Source organism: Haliotis asinina, chromosome 5 (genome assembly GCF_037392515.1).
Source record: "Haliotis asinina isolate JCU_RB_2024 chromosome 5, JCU_Hal_asi_v2, whole genome shotgun sequence".
In the NCBI taxonomy this organism is placed as follows: Eukaryota; Metazoa; Mollusca; class Gastropoda; order Lepetellida; family Haliotidae; genus Haliotis; species Haliotis asinina.
Genome location: NC_090284.1, coordinates 35,566,678 through 35,580,014, shown reverse-complemented (window position 1 = coordinate 35,580,014; position 13,337 = coordinate 35,566,678). Strand labels below are relative to the sequence as shown.

The 13,337-nt window shown below is 39.2% G+C and overlaps 1 protein-coding gene across 1 annotated transcript in view; it reads right to left on the bottom strand.

Annotated features, from left to right (window-relative positions):
* LOC137283843 (broad substrate specificity ATP-binding cassette transporter ABCG2-like) overlaps positions 1-3,058 on the bottom strand; it is a 37,615-nt gene extending 34,557 nt beyond the window's left edge. Inside the window, exons 1-2 of the mRNA XM_067815524.1 lie at positions 2,811-3,058; positions 1,721-1,780 (exon numbers count right to left, since the gene is read on the bottom strand). Coding sequence (XP_067671625.1) covers positions 1,721-1,780; positions 2,811-3,058 — 308 coding nt within the window. The remainder of the gene's footprint in view (positions 1-1,720; positions 1,781-2,810) is intronic.
* Positions 3,059-13,337: the final 10,279 nt, after the last annotated feature.

Sequence of the window (13,337 nt, the reverse complement as noted above, 5' to 3'; positions counted from 1 at the left end):
TTACTACGAGTAGAAAGTAATTGTCCTTTTGTAAGTCGGTGAAAACAAACTTAAATAGCATTCATCCCAAGACAGGGCGCCGCCATTTTTGAAAATCGTGAAGTCAAACTCATTTGAATTAATGAGATTATGTATGGTTTGTTCTCATCAACTTAGAAAATCAAAACTACATAAATATGTATTTGAATCATTACCAAAAGGAGTTTGCATGACACAACCTGTAACATAACCTAAGCGAGGTTGGGGTTGAAGTAAAAATACTGTGCGATAAATTTCTTCACTTGCTAAATTTACTTGGTTTCTAACGTTCACTCACCAGTATTTAGACACTTAAACGTCTTCATACTTGGTCTCATAATCCTAATTACTTTATAATCATACTTGTATGCATTTTGAAACTTAATAAAAAGAAGCGATCTGCGAATGTATAAGAGGAATGTAATATGTAGACATTTCATAGTTTTCCTATATGAATCATAATTCGCACCCACGCCCTAGTGTATGTCGTCTGATGAAAACAATGATTCTGTTGAAAGCTACGACAACGTATTAAAAACAAAAATGCAAATATTATAATTAAAGTTATAGGAGCAATGTCAGGCTATTACCTTCTTCGAGGAATGTATCCATCAATATCCACAAAAAACAAGTGATATATAATTCATCTGCAGATTTCCCAAGTGATGTGTCTTTTAACAGTCTAATATACGAAAACGTGATGTATCGTTTCAGGTTTTTCACATTGCGGTATAGTTTCATTGATTACCCAAGAAAGCACACCTGGCAACTAATTGCATAATGTGCGTCATTCTTTTTAAAAAGTTATTTACTTAGCCAATAATGAGCAATCAATGTATTGGCGGTTAATCATTTGAAAGAAGGGTGTTGTTTTACATAGACACAGACACGACAGAGTGTATTCAGTATAGATTAGTAAATGTACATACATAAACACTACCTTTTGACAAATCCCCCATTTAAATCCCCATGAAACTAATTAATCAATCAGCATGTTATTGGTTAATCCTTTGATCGATCCAGACAAAAGAAATGCCAAATGGGGGCCTTTGTCGGGTAATCTAAGTGGCATTACCACTAATTATACCTGTTATAAATTCATTAACTGAGCATCAAGTGAATGATGACAAATAACGTGTAGGTTTATACCACCTAACACAGATTACGACTTCGCAACACCAAGTGATTTTGACAGAATCGTCTATGAAAAGAAGGGTTGTAACTCAAAAACTAGGCAAAGCAGGAGACAAAACTAAATGATAGTAGATTGTGAGAACATATAGCTTTCATTTTTCTCCACAGCTTTCGTGATTTCAGGTTTGCACAAACCTGTAAGCGAAATAGTTCAACCCCTGAAATGTAGATGAATACTGCACAGACCCTCATTTCTATACCCACTATTACGTCACGGAGACGCGCCGCTCTGATTGGTTGAAATTTTGTTTGCGGCCGAGAATTGTGCACTGTTGACAAAAGGTCTATTTAAGGTAATTAAAGATCGAAATGAGCATTTTTAATGACAGGGTTTCATTTATAATGATGTCAGCAAGTGATTTTGCGTTTGTACCCTATTAGAGTATATGTGGCCTTTAATATTCTCATACAATATGCAGTTTTAGGACTTTCATGGTCTGTTTCTAAATTATTCACAGGGTGTTCTTATTTGTTTGAACATTGCTCAAGACCTGACAGAAGTACCCACGATGACTTTCCACTTACAGTTGGTCCAAGGATAGCATTCATGCCTGGCTTGAAGATGCCACTGAAACAATAGTGAATGAGTATGGTCTTTAGCTGCTTTTAGCAATATTCCAGCAAAATCAAGGCGAGGGACACCAGAAATTGTACACATGTGGGAATCGAATCAGGGTCTTCAGCATGAAAAGTGAAGACTTTAACTATTGGGCCACTCTACCGCCCCTCCACAGAATGATATCAATCCTATCACAGTTGCAGGAGAATGTTTCAATGAAACAGATTTAACTTGCACAAGAGGCATATTGACATTTTAACCAAAGTTAACAACACAAAACAAAGATGCACTCTGATCCCATAAAAATATCAAAATTTAAACAGAGATGCGTAACCTAGTGTAAATGGATACGAATCACAGATCTCTGATTTTACATGCAAAGTGAAATTTGTGTCAAATCACAAAAAGCCACATACAAAAATGTTGTGGTTCCAATTACACGGGATTTTTTTCAAAATCGTTTTTTTCAAAAGTAAAGTACAAACCAATAGACACTTTTATCAATGTGTAGCTGTACAGTGTGGTGACAACAATATTACACACATTGATGGCACCCGAGTGCCACGCCTCCTGTCATGAGGTTATCATCAGACTGTGACAGAGCATGAAATGCAGGTGTCCTACCCCAACACATGGTCATGGTAACCCCGGTTCCTTGGAAATTTTACTATTCTCAGCTTAACAGTTAATTTAATCAAGTTTGTGGCCATCATATCCACTTGCTCTATCAGTATGACCGATTTCCCTCGGTGCCAGGGGAATAAAACAATTGTATCTGAAAGCCTATTTATTCATACCATTTTAAAAATAATAAGAGTAAGTCCAGTAACTGGAAGCACATTTTCAGGCCTAGAACACATGGGATAGCCATGAAGTGTTGCAAATTGAAAATAAAAGAATAAAGAGTGTTCAAAGACCGTTGTAGAGTGAAACACTGAGGAAAGTTTAGACACAAAGTGGAAAGTGCCGATCTATAGAAACGAACAAGTCTGTGTTTATCGGGAACTAGGGCGAGAACTGATATCCTAACCAAACTTACTTTAATCCTTTTAAAATAGTCTTCATTTCTGTCCTGCCGCAGCATGCTTTCGTCTTTACTGGTACAGAGTAGAAACAGTTGTGGATGGAGATCACAGAGGACTGAATGTTCTGAGAGCCGCTCAGACGAAAACCTGCCTCGGGGTCGAGGGTTGTTCTGCCATTGTCTGTGGTTCCATACCGTACAGACACACTCCCGTCCACAGGTGACTTGGTAATGAACGCCGAACCTCTTTCTGTATCATCCATTGCAGTTGTCGAGTGGTCTTACTGATTTGACCACAGGCCCTACCCTGAACTGACAGGTCATGGGTAGGCCGATTTTAGCCTGTAGGGGTGTCAGAACTTTACATGGTATGTAGTCATAATCATGTTATCAGTATGGACTGCTGTGACGCGGTCACTTACAGGTCTTACATACCTACACCACCAACGTACACCGGCTGATGGAGAAAGACTTCCCCTTGAAATTTTATTCTAGTAAAACCGTACCACCTGATTATATAATCTTCATCTGGTAAGGATACGTTGTAACATGTTTTAACGTAAAAGGCTGTTCTTCACACAGAAGCGTAGGTCTAGACGCTGTTCGTTCCGCAAGTGACTTAGTAGTTCAGGGGGAGAATCTTAAAAGGGGCCAAGAAATAGGATTTCGTAGCCTCCCCAGTATTGATTTGGTTTGACACTGTTTTCAGTTAGTATGATGTCTTGGGCTCATGAAAAGGACTGTAATACTCTAAGATTGTGGTATCAGGTTTATTTTCACAGGCCATTTTAGGTGGTGCGGGTCTGTGAGCATTTTCATGACATTTGGTTTGCTGCCCGACAACATCTCAAAGTTAATCGTGGATAGTTTTACTACTATCGATCTGATCACTTTCATTTTGACTTTTGTGTATTGCTAAATGATGTAGAATTTGTTTGACACATTTTGCTTTTGAAAATAATCATAATGGCCGCCATTCTGGCCGCCATCTTTAATTGTCGAGTGTTGCCGTCTCGGCAGTTCAATTTACATAATGATTAACACCGAAGGTGCCCATTTACATCCAGTGTTGATACTTTTGATGTTTTTGGACACTTGTCACTTCTAGAGTGGTGGTTTGGGCGCAAAATAAGTAATTTTGTATTGTCATGTCGTGGTAATATAATTTTTTACAGCTTATTCTTTGAGACAGGGGACTTTAGCGATTCTCCGACTTTTCATGAAACATGTGTGGTGGTAATTTATTTGTTGAAAGTTTACATTATTCTTGTAACTCGAATCAGCTGTTTTTGTTTCCTGTTTACTTCTAGAGTGACAGCATGTCATATGGAATTATTTCATATTACCCAGAATTCAAAATGGCTGCCAAGATGGCCGCCATTGCAGTCTTACTACTTATACATACCAGAGGACTAAGCTTGTAAGCAAGTAAACAAACAAACCAATGTAACAATGTAACAAGCAATTCCTTTGATGTCAAATGTTTTATACAGTATCGAAAAAGACCTAAATTCCAATAGTATGGTTTATGAAAGCGTCATTTGCCTAATCATCCAAAGTGTTAGAAAGCTATTCTTCACGGCCCATAACTGCGTCTAAGCTCTGTCTGTACAGGGCCGGGGAAGCAGGGGTACAGCTGCCCCTTATAATTTATTTACAGGTTACTTTTTATGCATAAACGTATTGATTCAACATTCTTTTAATGTTGATAGTGCTCCCTTAAAGGTCACATGCAACCAAAAAAATCAAACATAATTAAAACACATTTATCACTTATTCATGACATATAATATACATTGCTGCTTTTAAAAAAGCAAAAAAACAACAACAAAAAACACAATTATAAGCGTACAATCGCGATTCAAAAGTGCAATATTTTGTACTTGGGCTTACTTCCCCCGAAACGGAGCCCTCGGGAGACCGAACCCAGTCAGAGCGGGTGGATATGCACTCAAGTGTAACGACGGCTTTCGATTGGCTGGTTTAACTTTAAACGGGAGTGTATGGTGCTTTATTGCATGCTAGCAGATGAGTGAATGCTGGCTCTTCATATAGTTAAATGGAATGGCAAAACTGCAAATGTGCAGAAAGGGAACTGCTTCAAAATTTGGAGACTTGGCTGATATGCATTGAGATAAATTCGGAATCGAACTGACTGCATTAAAGTTGATGCTGTTTGGGACAGGTATGCCAGCCAAGAGTCGGTCAAAGTAGGGGTCCTCTCAACAAGTCTAGTCTTGTCGCACATACGAACGAACGATTGAGTTCTGTTGGTCCGGCCATGCTACATGCTGGTAGGCCCGAGGCACACCAAGGTACATCTGTAGTTCCTAGGACGTACTGACCTGTCTTAACAATAACTGTAAAATGAGACTGAACGGGATATTAGGTGTAATGATTATATAAATTACAATGCTCGTTTGATCATAAATATTTGTCAATATGTCTACCTCATCTGTGCCCAATCCCCAGACAGTTGGTATTACCTGGCCTGGGAGGAAATGGACCTTCACCCCATGTGAACAACGTTTTCAAGCAGTTCAACCCCGTCTTTAGTCAGTTTATATCCGTTCTGAATTAGACCTACCACGATCTTAACATGCGCATGTCCTGATTTGATTTCTGTAAGTACCCAGCCCATTCTTATTTCCGTTATCAGTTTCAAGATGGAAACATCGACATAAACATGCCCCGGGGTGGAATAGGCCTTCAGCAACCCATTCTTGCCATAAAAGGCGACTATGCTTGTCGTTAGAGGCGACTAACGGAATCGGGTGGTCAGGCTTGCTTACTTGGTTGCCACATGTCATCGGTTCCCAATCGCGCAGATCGATGCTCATGTTGTTGGTCACTGGATTGTCTGGTCCAGACTCGATTATTTACAGACCGCGGTCATATAGCTGGAATATTGCTGAGTGCGTCGTAAAACTAAACTCACTCACTCACTCATATCGTAATGCACACAGTGTTGACATAGTAAGACCTGTGTGAGACCTACATAAACGCACAACGAGTAGAACTTGATGAGAATTCATTGCGCTCTTTCAGAACCGAGTAGAAATGTAGTACAACCTTCTTAAGAACAATTCATTTGGTTTTGAGAATATTTGCACGGAATATCAAAGTAACTAAGAATATAATGCGGTCGAGTTTCGTTTGGTTGCGGACTGAGTTGACCTGGAGGAAACTGTGTACAAATGTATTGCATCTGATGTCCAACTACATTATGTCTGCACACATTTGAAGTACGGCGATTCCGTTCGTCATATGACAATCTGTGTTATCACTCTATCCCACTTCAGAACATGTAGAACATTAGACAATGGGAATTGTCTTATTACAGTCATCTGAAACTCACCAACGACATTCACACAAATAGGTGACAATCAGGATTCTGTCGGTCATTATATCTTGTAGACAGTTTGAATATAAAACCATCCCAAATCAAATCTTCATTACAACTGGCAGCGTCTTATTAACACACTTTGGAAACAGGTCAAAATACCCCAGTGTAATATCAATCAGAGAATGTCAGAGAATGTTCCAGATTGTATACGCATAAAACGCGGCCATCAAATCCCAACGCCCAGAGTAGCTGAGAGAGTGAGTGAGTGAAGCGTTTTGACAATTAGTGAAGGTTGGATCAACCAAAATGTTAGTTTTAAAGCCATTCTTAAGGATTCTCACGTTTAGTGAAGTCCTATATTATTTTGTCCTCATTTTGTGCAGTTGATCCAGTCTACCGAATATGCCCTTCCCTGAAACAAGACACAAGAAAGGTCATTAAGATATTGGAATTTCACAAGAATATCTTTAAATTTTAAGGGATTAAATCGGAATTTGATACAATTATATAAAACATGTATTACTTTAAATGTTCTATTGCCTGCAACCAGATCTTAAAGGACCACTACATTCAATTTTTGGTACTCTTTTTATCACTGCATGTGAAAGACTTTTGGTTAGTCATAAACGAAACACCATTTTAAAAAAAAAACAACTTGTGGTTAATCAATACCAAGCGCGTAAAAGTTGCTAAAAAGCCGTCTGCTTCTCTCTCGCCCGCAAACGAAACCGCAGACAGGTTACGTAACTCTGTCGCCAGAGCCCTACAGTGACGTCATAGAAGCAACGATTTCTCGTTAAATGTATAGAAAATGTGTAGGAAGCTCGTCATTTTCCTGATTTCTCGACGTCACCAAAGACATGCCGAATTGTTGTGTTGCCGTCAATTGTTCCTTGGGGTCGGGTGATGGTGTCACTATGCACAGATTTCCACCAGACTCCGTAGTTTGTGCTTAAATTGGTTGTTAGTGTGAGCGAAATGAGCTTTGTGGAAGCCTGTGGTGTATACTAAATCGGATGGTTCGCCCCCTACCACGCTTCCAGGAAAGAAAATGGAGTTCAAGTTTCATCGAGTTTATAAAATCAAGACTGCTTACTACACATTGTTGACCAAAAGGATTTTGCATGAAACGAGGTTGTGGTCGAAGTGACAATATCATCGTAAGTAATATTATCTTGACCCCTTATATTGACCGATTCCAAGAGTGAAATTGTTATGTTATAAGCAATGTCATGTAAAATCCTAATGTCCATCAAACAAATATATATTTTACTACCCGTAAAAAGTAATTTTGTTTTTGTAAAATTTTGTAACTTAAATAGCATTCATCCTCAGACAGGGCGCCGCCATTTTGAAAATCGTGAAGTCACGGACTAAAGTCCGTTAGAATTATTGAGATTATGATTTGTTCTCATCAAGTTAGAAAATCAAAACTACTTTTTACTGGTAGTTAAATATGCAATTGAATCATGGCCAAAAGGATTTTGCATGACACAACTTTTAACATAAGGACTTCTTCCAAGGAAGCAAGGTGGGGGGTCGAAGTGACATTTATATTGCAAGAGTGAAATTGTTATGTTATAGGCAATGTCATGCAAAATCCTAATGTCCATCAATAAAATACATATTTTACTACCAGTAGAAAGTAATTGTCCTTTTGAAAGTCGGTGAAAACAAACTTAAATAGCATTCATCCCAAGACAGGGCGCCGCCATTTTTGAAAATCGTGAAATCAAATTCATTTGAATTAATGAGATTATGTATGGTTTGTTCTCATCAACTTAGAAAATCAAAACTACATAAATATGTATTCGAATCATTACCAAAAGGTGTTTGCATGACACAACCTGTAACATAACCTAAGCGAGGTCGGGGACGAAGTGAAAATACTGCGCGATAAATTTCTTCACTTGCTAAATTTACTTGGTTTCTAACATTCACTCACCAGTATGTAGACACTTGTCAATAAACGTCTTTATACTTGGTCTCATAATCCTAATTACTTTATAATCATACTTGTATGCATTTTGAAACGTAATAAAAAGAAGCGATCTGCAAATGTATAAGAGGAATGTAATATGTAGACATTTCATAGTTTTCCTATGTGAATCATAGCGCATGTCGTCTGCATCATTACACTTAACGACGAAAACAATGATTCTGTTGAAAGCTACCACAACTTATTAAATGTCACATAATTACTCTAATAGGGTACAAATGCAAAATCACTTGCTGACATCGTTATAAATGAAACCCCGTCATTAAAAATGCTCATTTCGATCTTTAATTACCTTAGATCGACCTTTTTGTCAACAGTGCACAATTCTCAGCCGCAAACGAAATTTCAACCAATCAGAGCGGCGCGTCTCCGTGACGTAATAGTGGGTATAGAAATGAGGGTCTGTGCAGTATTCATCTACATTTCAGGGGTTGAACTATTTCGTTTACAGTTATGTACAAACCTGAAATCGCGAAAGCTGTTGAGAAAAATGAAAGCTATATGTTCTCACAATCTACTATCATTTAGTTTTGTCTCCTGCTTTAGCTAGTTTTCGAGCTACAACCCTTGTTTTCATAGACGATTCTGTCAAAATCACTTGGTGTCGCTAGGTTGTAATCCGTGTTAGGTGGTATAAACCTACACGTTATTTGCTATCATTCACTTGATGCTCAGTTAATGAATTTATAACAGGTATAATTAGTGGTAACGCCACTTAGATTACCCGACAAAGGCCCCCCCACTTGGCATTTCTTTTGTCTGGGTCGATCAAAGGATTAACCGATAACACGCTGATTGATTAATTAGTTTCATGGGGATTTAAACATTTGTTGAAAGGTAGTGTTTATGTATGTACATTTATTAATCTATACTGAATACACTCTGTCGTGTCTGTGTCTATGTAAAACAACACCCTTCTTTCAAAGGATTAACCGCCAATACATTGATTGCTCATTATTGGCTAAGTAAATAACTTTTTAAAAAGAATGACGCACATTATGCAATTAGTTGCCAGGTGTGCTATCTTGGGTAACCAATGAAACTATACAGCAATGTGAAAAACCTGAAGCGACACATCACGTATATTAGACTGTTAAAAGACACATCACTTGGGAAATCTGCAGATGAATTATATATCACTTGTTTTTGTGGATATTGATGGATGCATTCCTCGTAGAAGGTAATAGCCTGACATTGCTCCTATAACTTTAATTTTAATATTTGCATTTTTGTTTTTAATAATTTGTCAGAGCTTTCAACAGAATCATTGTTTTCGTCGTTAAGTGTAATGTTATATTGACCTCCACCTCACTTCCAAGAGTGAAATTGTTATGTTATAAGCAATGTCATGTAAACTCCCAATGTCCATCAATAAAATACATATTTTACTTTCAAGGATGCATGTCGCATCAGAACACATCTTTAGAACTAGTTTGCACAAAGAAAGGATGAACAAACAAACCCACCACTAAACATGATGGACTAAAACACTTCAGTGTCCACCATAGCACCATATCTTGATGATGACATGCATACAGTGATAGATGTTGTTTTGGTGTTCCAGTGGTGTAGTGATGGATGTAGTTGTGTCGCAGTTAGTGGTGGCTGTGTTGCATCCCATGTTGTGTCGGTGGCTGTGGTGTCTGTATGTAGTGATGCATGTGGTGGTGTCCCATGCATTGGTGGATGTTTTGGTGTCCCATGTAATGCCGGTGGTGGTGCGCCATGTATTGGTGAATGTGATGGTGGTCTCATGTACATGTATGGTGGTATACGATGTTGAGATGATTTCTCACTTTAAACAAAAAGTAAACCAGACATAGTGAAAGTAATATTTCGAATCCACGTTTTTGATCTTGCCAACTGAAAATTGAAGTCTTAGAATTTTATTTAACATAGGATAAAAGCTGTTTAACAAACGACCATGGATTCAAATCGTCATTACTGGTTTGTTTTGCAAGGGTAAGCGCAGCAATTAGAACGGTGAAACAAGAGCACGCGCGGTACGTGATGAGCGTTAACTTAGACCAACCCAACTTCTTCTCGGCGTTTTATTTAATGTACATATACACCCTTGTAATACAAACAAAGAAAGTGATTTAATATTATGATCGTTTGTTAAACAACGTTCATCGTAAGTTGAATACAATTCTGAGAATTAAATGTTCAATTGGCAGGGTAATATTACAAGAATTTGCAATCTTAATTTAACCTTATTCTAGTTTTTGTTTAAAGATACATTCAACACTACGTTTTCACGGCAAACAGACTGCAATCGCAGAATAACACGAGTGAGTCACGAATGCGATGAGCAGTGATAAGCACATCACAATTTGCAACATTCCCACCCACGGATGACAGTTTGTTTTAATTCATTTGTATTGAATGACCCATACATCTATGTCATTTTGGGTTTAACTTGCAATTTTGAATTTACACTGCGCCATACCTGTATTGCATTAGCCGTTGATTATGTTTTAATTATATTGTCTTACATAACTAAATCTGTAATTAATGAACGAAATTTTTGTTTCGTTTTGTTTCAATAAAGAATATTACCAGGTTTTACTTGGCTCACGCTAAATCAGAAAACATGTCTCTGTGCAAACACGTGTGATTGAGGTGTTTTCAATAGCTTTAACCCTTTGTTTCGGGTTCGGCGACTGGGATTAGGTTGCGTAAGGTGGCTAGTTTGCCCTTTGTTGTTTCCAGCTGCACACTTTAAGCGAGCGACTAAAGCCCGCTTGGAGTCTGAGCACCGACTCCCAGTGATGTGAAATATTCGTCGTGGGGACAGAAAGTGTTGAAATCCTGTAGAGGTAGGACGTCTTCAAGGATTCTTCGGAAGGGCGACAGAGGACCGGACAGGTAGGTGTTTCCATATCTATTTGGAAGAAAATTTGCGTCTTTATGAATGTTTGTTTAATATTCAGTGCACACTCATTCTCTCATACTATACAGCCATTTAAGTATAGATGGGAAAGGTTGATACTGGTTTCTGCATGTAAATGGAGTGGTAGTGTAGCCTAGTTGTTCAAATGTTGGCACGCTCTGTTCAGTGCCTGTGTTCGAGTTCCCACTTAAATACTATGCCTCGCGTCCACTTCTGAGGCCCGTCGTTTAAATATTGCCAAAGCGGCAGAAAACCACACTTACTCGATGTTGTTAAACCAATCTACACACGCGAGAAATGTGATTAGTGATGCTTATGCATGACTCATTTCTTTCAGACGCAGGAACCCTGGCACACTCTGGATTTGGTGTTGTGTCCCTCTGAACCCATCCACCTGGACTTAGTACACTGGCTTTCCAAGGGACCGATGGGATGAGCTTTTGTCTCATGGTGGCTCCATAGTACGTCTGCTCTCCGCGTAGCCCCCCGCCGAGCGTACATGGAGTAGGTTCGGTGCTAGGGCCTGACTGTACAGTCAGGATGGTTGCTATAGCAGCCCAGCTAGTTTAGGGTTGGCACACTCTGTGGCCCCAGTCTTTTCAGCACCCCCAGTAGACCCAATGCTGACTGCACTTGACTGGTAGATTAGGGGTTAGTGTAGATAGGGCCCCCTTCGTGCATGCCCTGTACGATGTTATCTATAGATAGCATAACTTAGTGTTAACCCACCATTCCGTCCTTCAGTAGGTAGTTCGAGGCAAAGCAAGTCCCGGATGGTCACTTTGAAAGTCAGTGTACTGGCCGACTGCTGGTAAAGTATTTCAATATTTCAGTTTAATATTTAGATTAAATTTTGTTTGTCACGACTCGACATATTTGTTTTGCATTTAAATCTATGGGGATCGTCGAATAACCGAATGATTAAAGCTCACGACGCTCCAAACACCCCTAATTCAATTTTCCATATGGGAATGATGTGTGAAGAATATATTTGTTGCTTCTCAACGTGATATAGCTGGTATATTGCTAAAAGCGGTGTAAAAAGTACCCTCACGCAGTCATAATCTGTGTGGGAAGCATAAATCATGTAAATTGTTTTTTGCCTTTTTTTAGTAGAACCGTCGCTTAGGCAAGCAACTGTTTCTTTCAAACAATCTTTTGAAGAAAATATAAAATGCAATGCATCGTTGTTTACCATGACGTCTGCTGCAAAGTTACAACTTGAGTTTCATGTTTGAGATTATTTCACGTGTAGTCATATAACTTGCATTTATATACACAGTAAGTACCAGTAATGTAAAATATATTCATTTTTACTATTAGGAGCAGGGAACCATCGTCCTGGGGGCAGAATTGGACCCTGAAGTCCCCCAGAGGCAGGACGACTGCCAAGAAGATATTCCATGGACAGAGGTGGACCATGGACTCTTCTGGCGGCAGGACAACGACCACAACGCCGCCAGACTACCGGGAAGGCAAGTTCTCCAAACTATCTTTTGAAGACAACGTACAATATATTCTTGTTGACAATGATGTCATGCGCAAGTTACAGTTTGTGTTTCAGGTGGGTTTCTCACGAAAAAGCATATACTTTTGATATTCATTATCCATGCAGTAAGTATCAGTGATATGAAACATTAACCTGTTCGTTATCTTTACTATTAGGAACGTGGATACCATCGTCCTGGGGGCAGAATTGGACCCTGAAGTCCCCCAGAGGCAGGACGACTGCCAAGAAGATATTCCATGGACACACGTGGATCAAGGATTCTTCGGAAGGGCGACAGAGGACCAGACAGGCAGGTGTTTCCAACTCTATTTGGAAGAAAATATTTGTTTGATTATATAGTGCACACTCATTCTCTCATTGTATACAACCATTTAGGAGTGAGTGAGCTTAGTTTTACCCCGCACCCAGCAATATTAAGCTATATGGTGTTGGTCTGTAAATAATCGAGTCTGGACCAGACAATCCAGTTATCAACAACACGAGCATCGATCTGCGCAATTGGGAACCGATGACATGTTTCAACCAAGAGATCGACGAGCCTGACCACACGATCCCGTTAGTCGCCTCTAACGACCAGCAAAGTCACAGCCATTTAGGTATAGATTGGAAAGGTTGATACTGGTTTCTGCATGTAAATGGAGTGGTAGTATAGTCTAGTTGTTCAAGTGTGGGCACGCTCTGTTCAGTGCCTGTGTTCGAGTTCCCACTTAAATACTATGCCTCGCGTCCACTTCTGAGGCCCGTCGTTTAAATATTGCCAAAGCGGCATACAACCACACTTACTCGATGTTGTT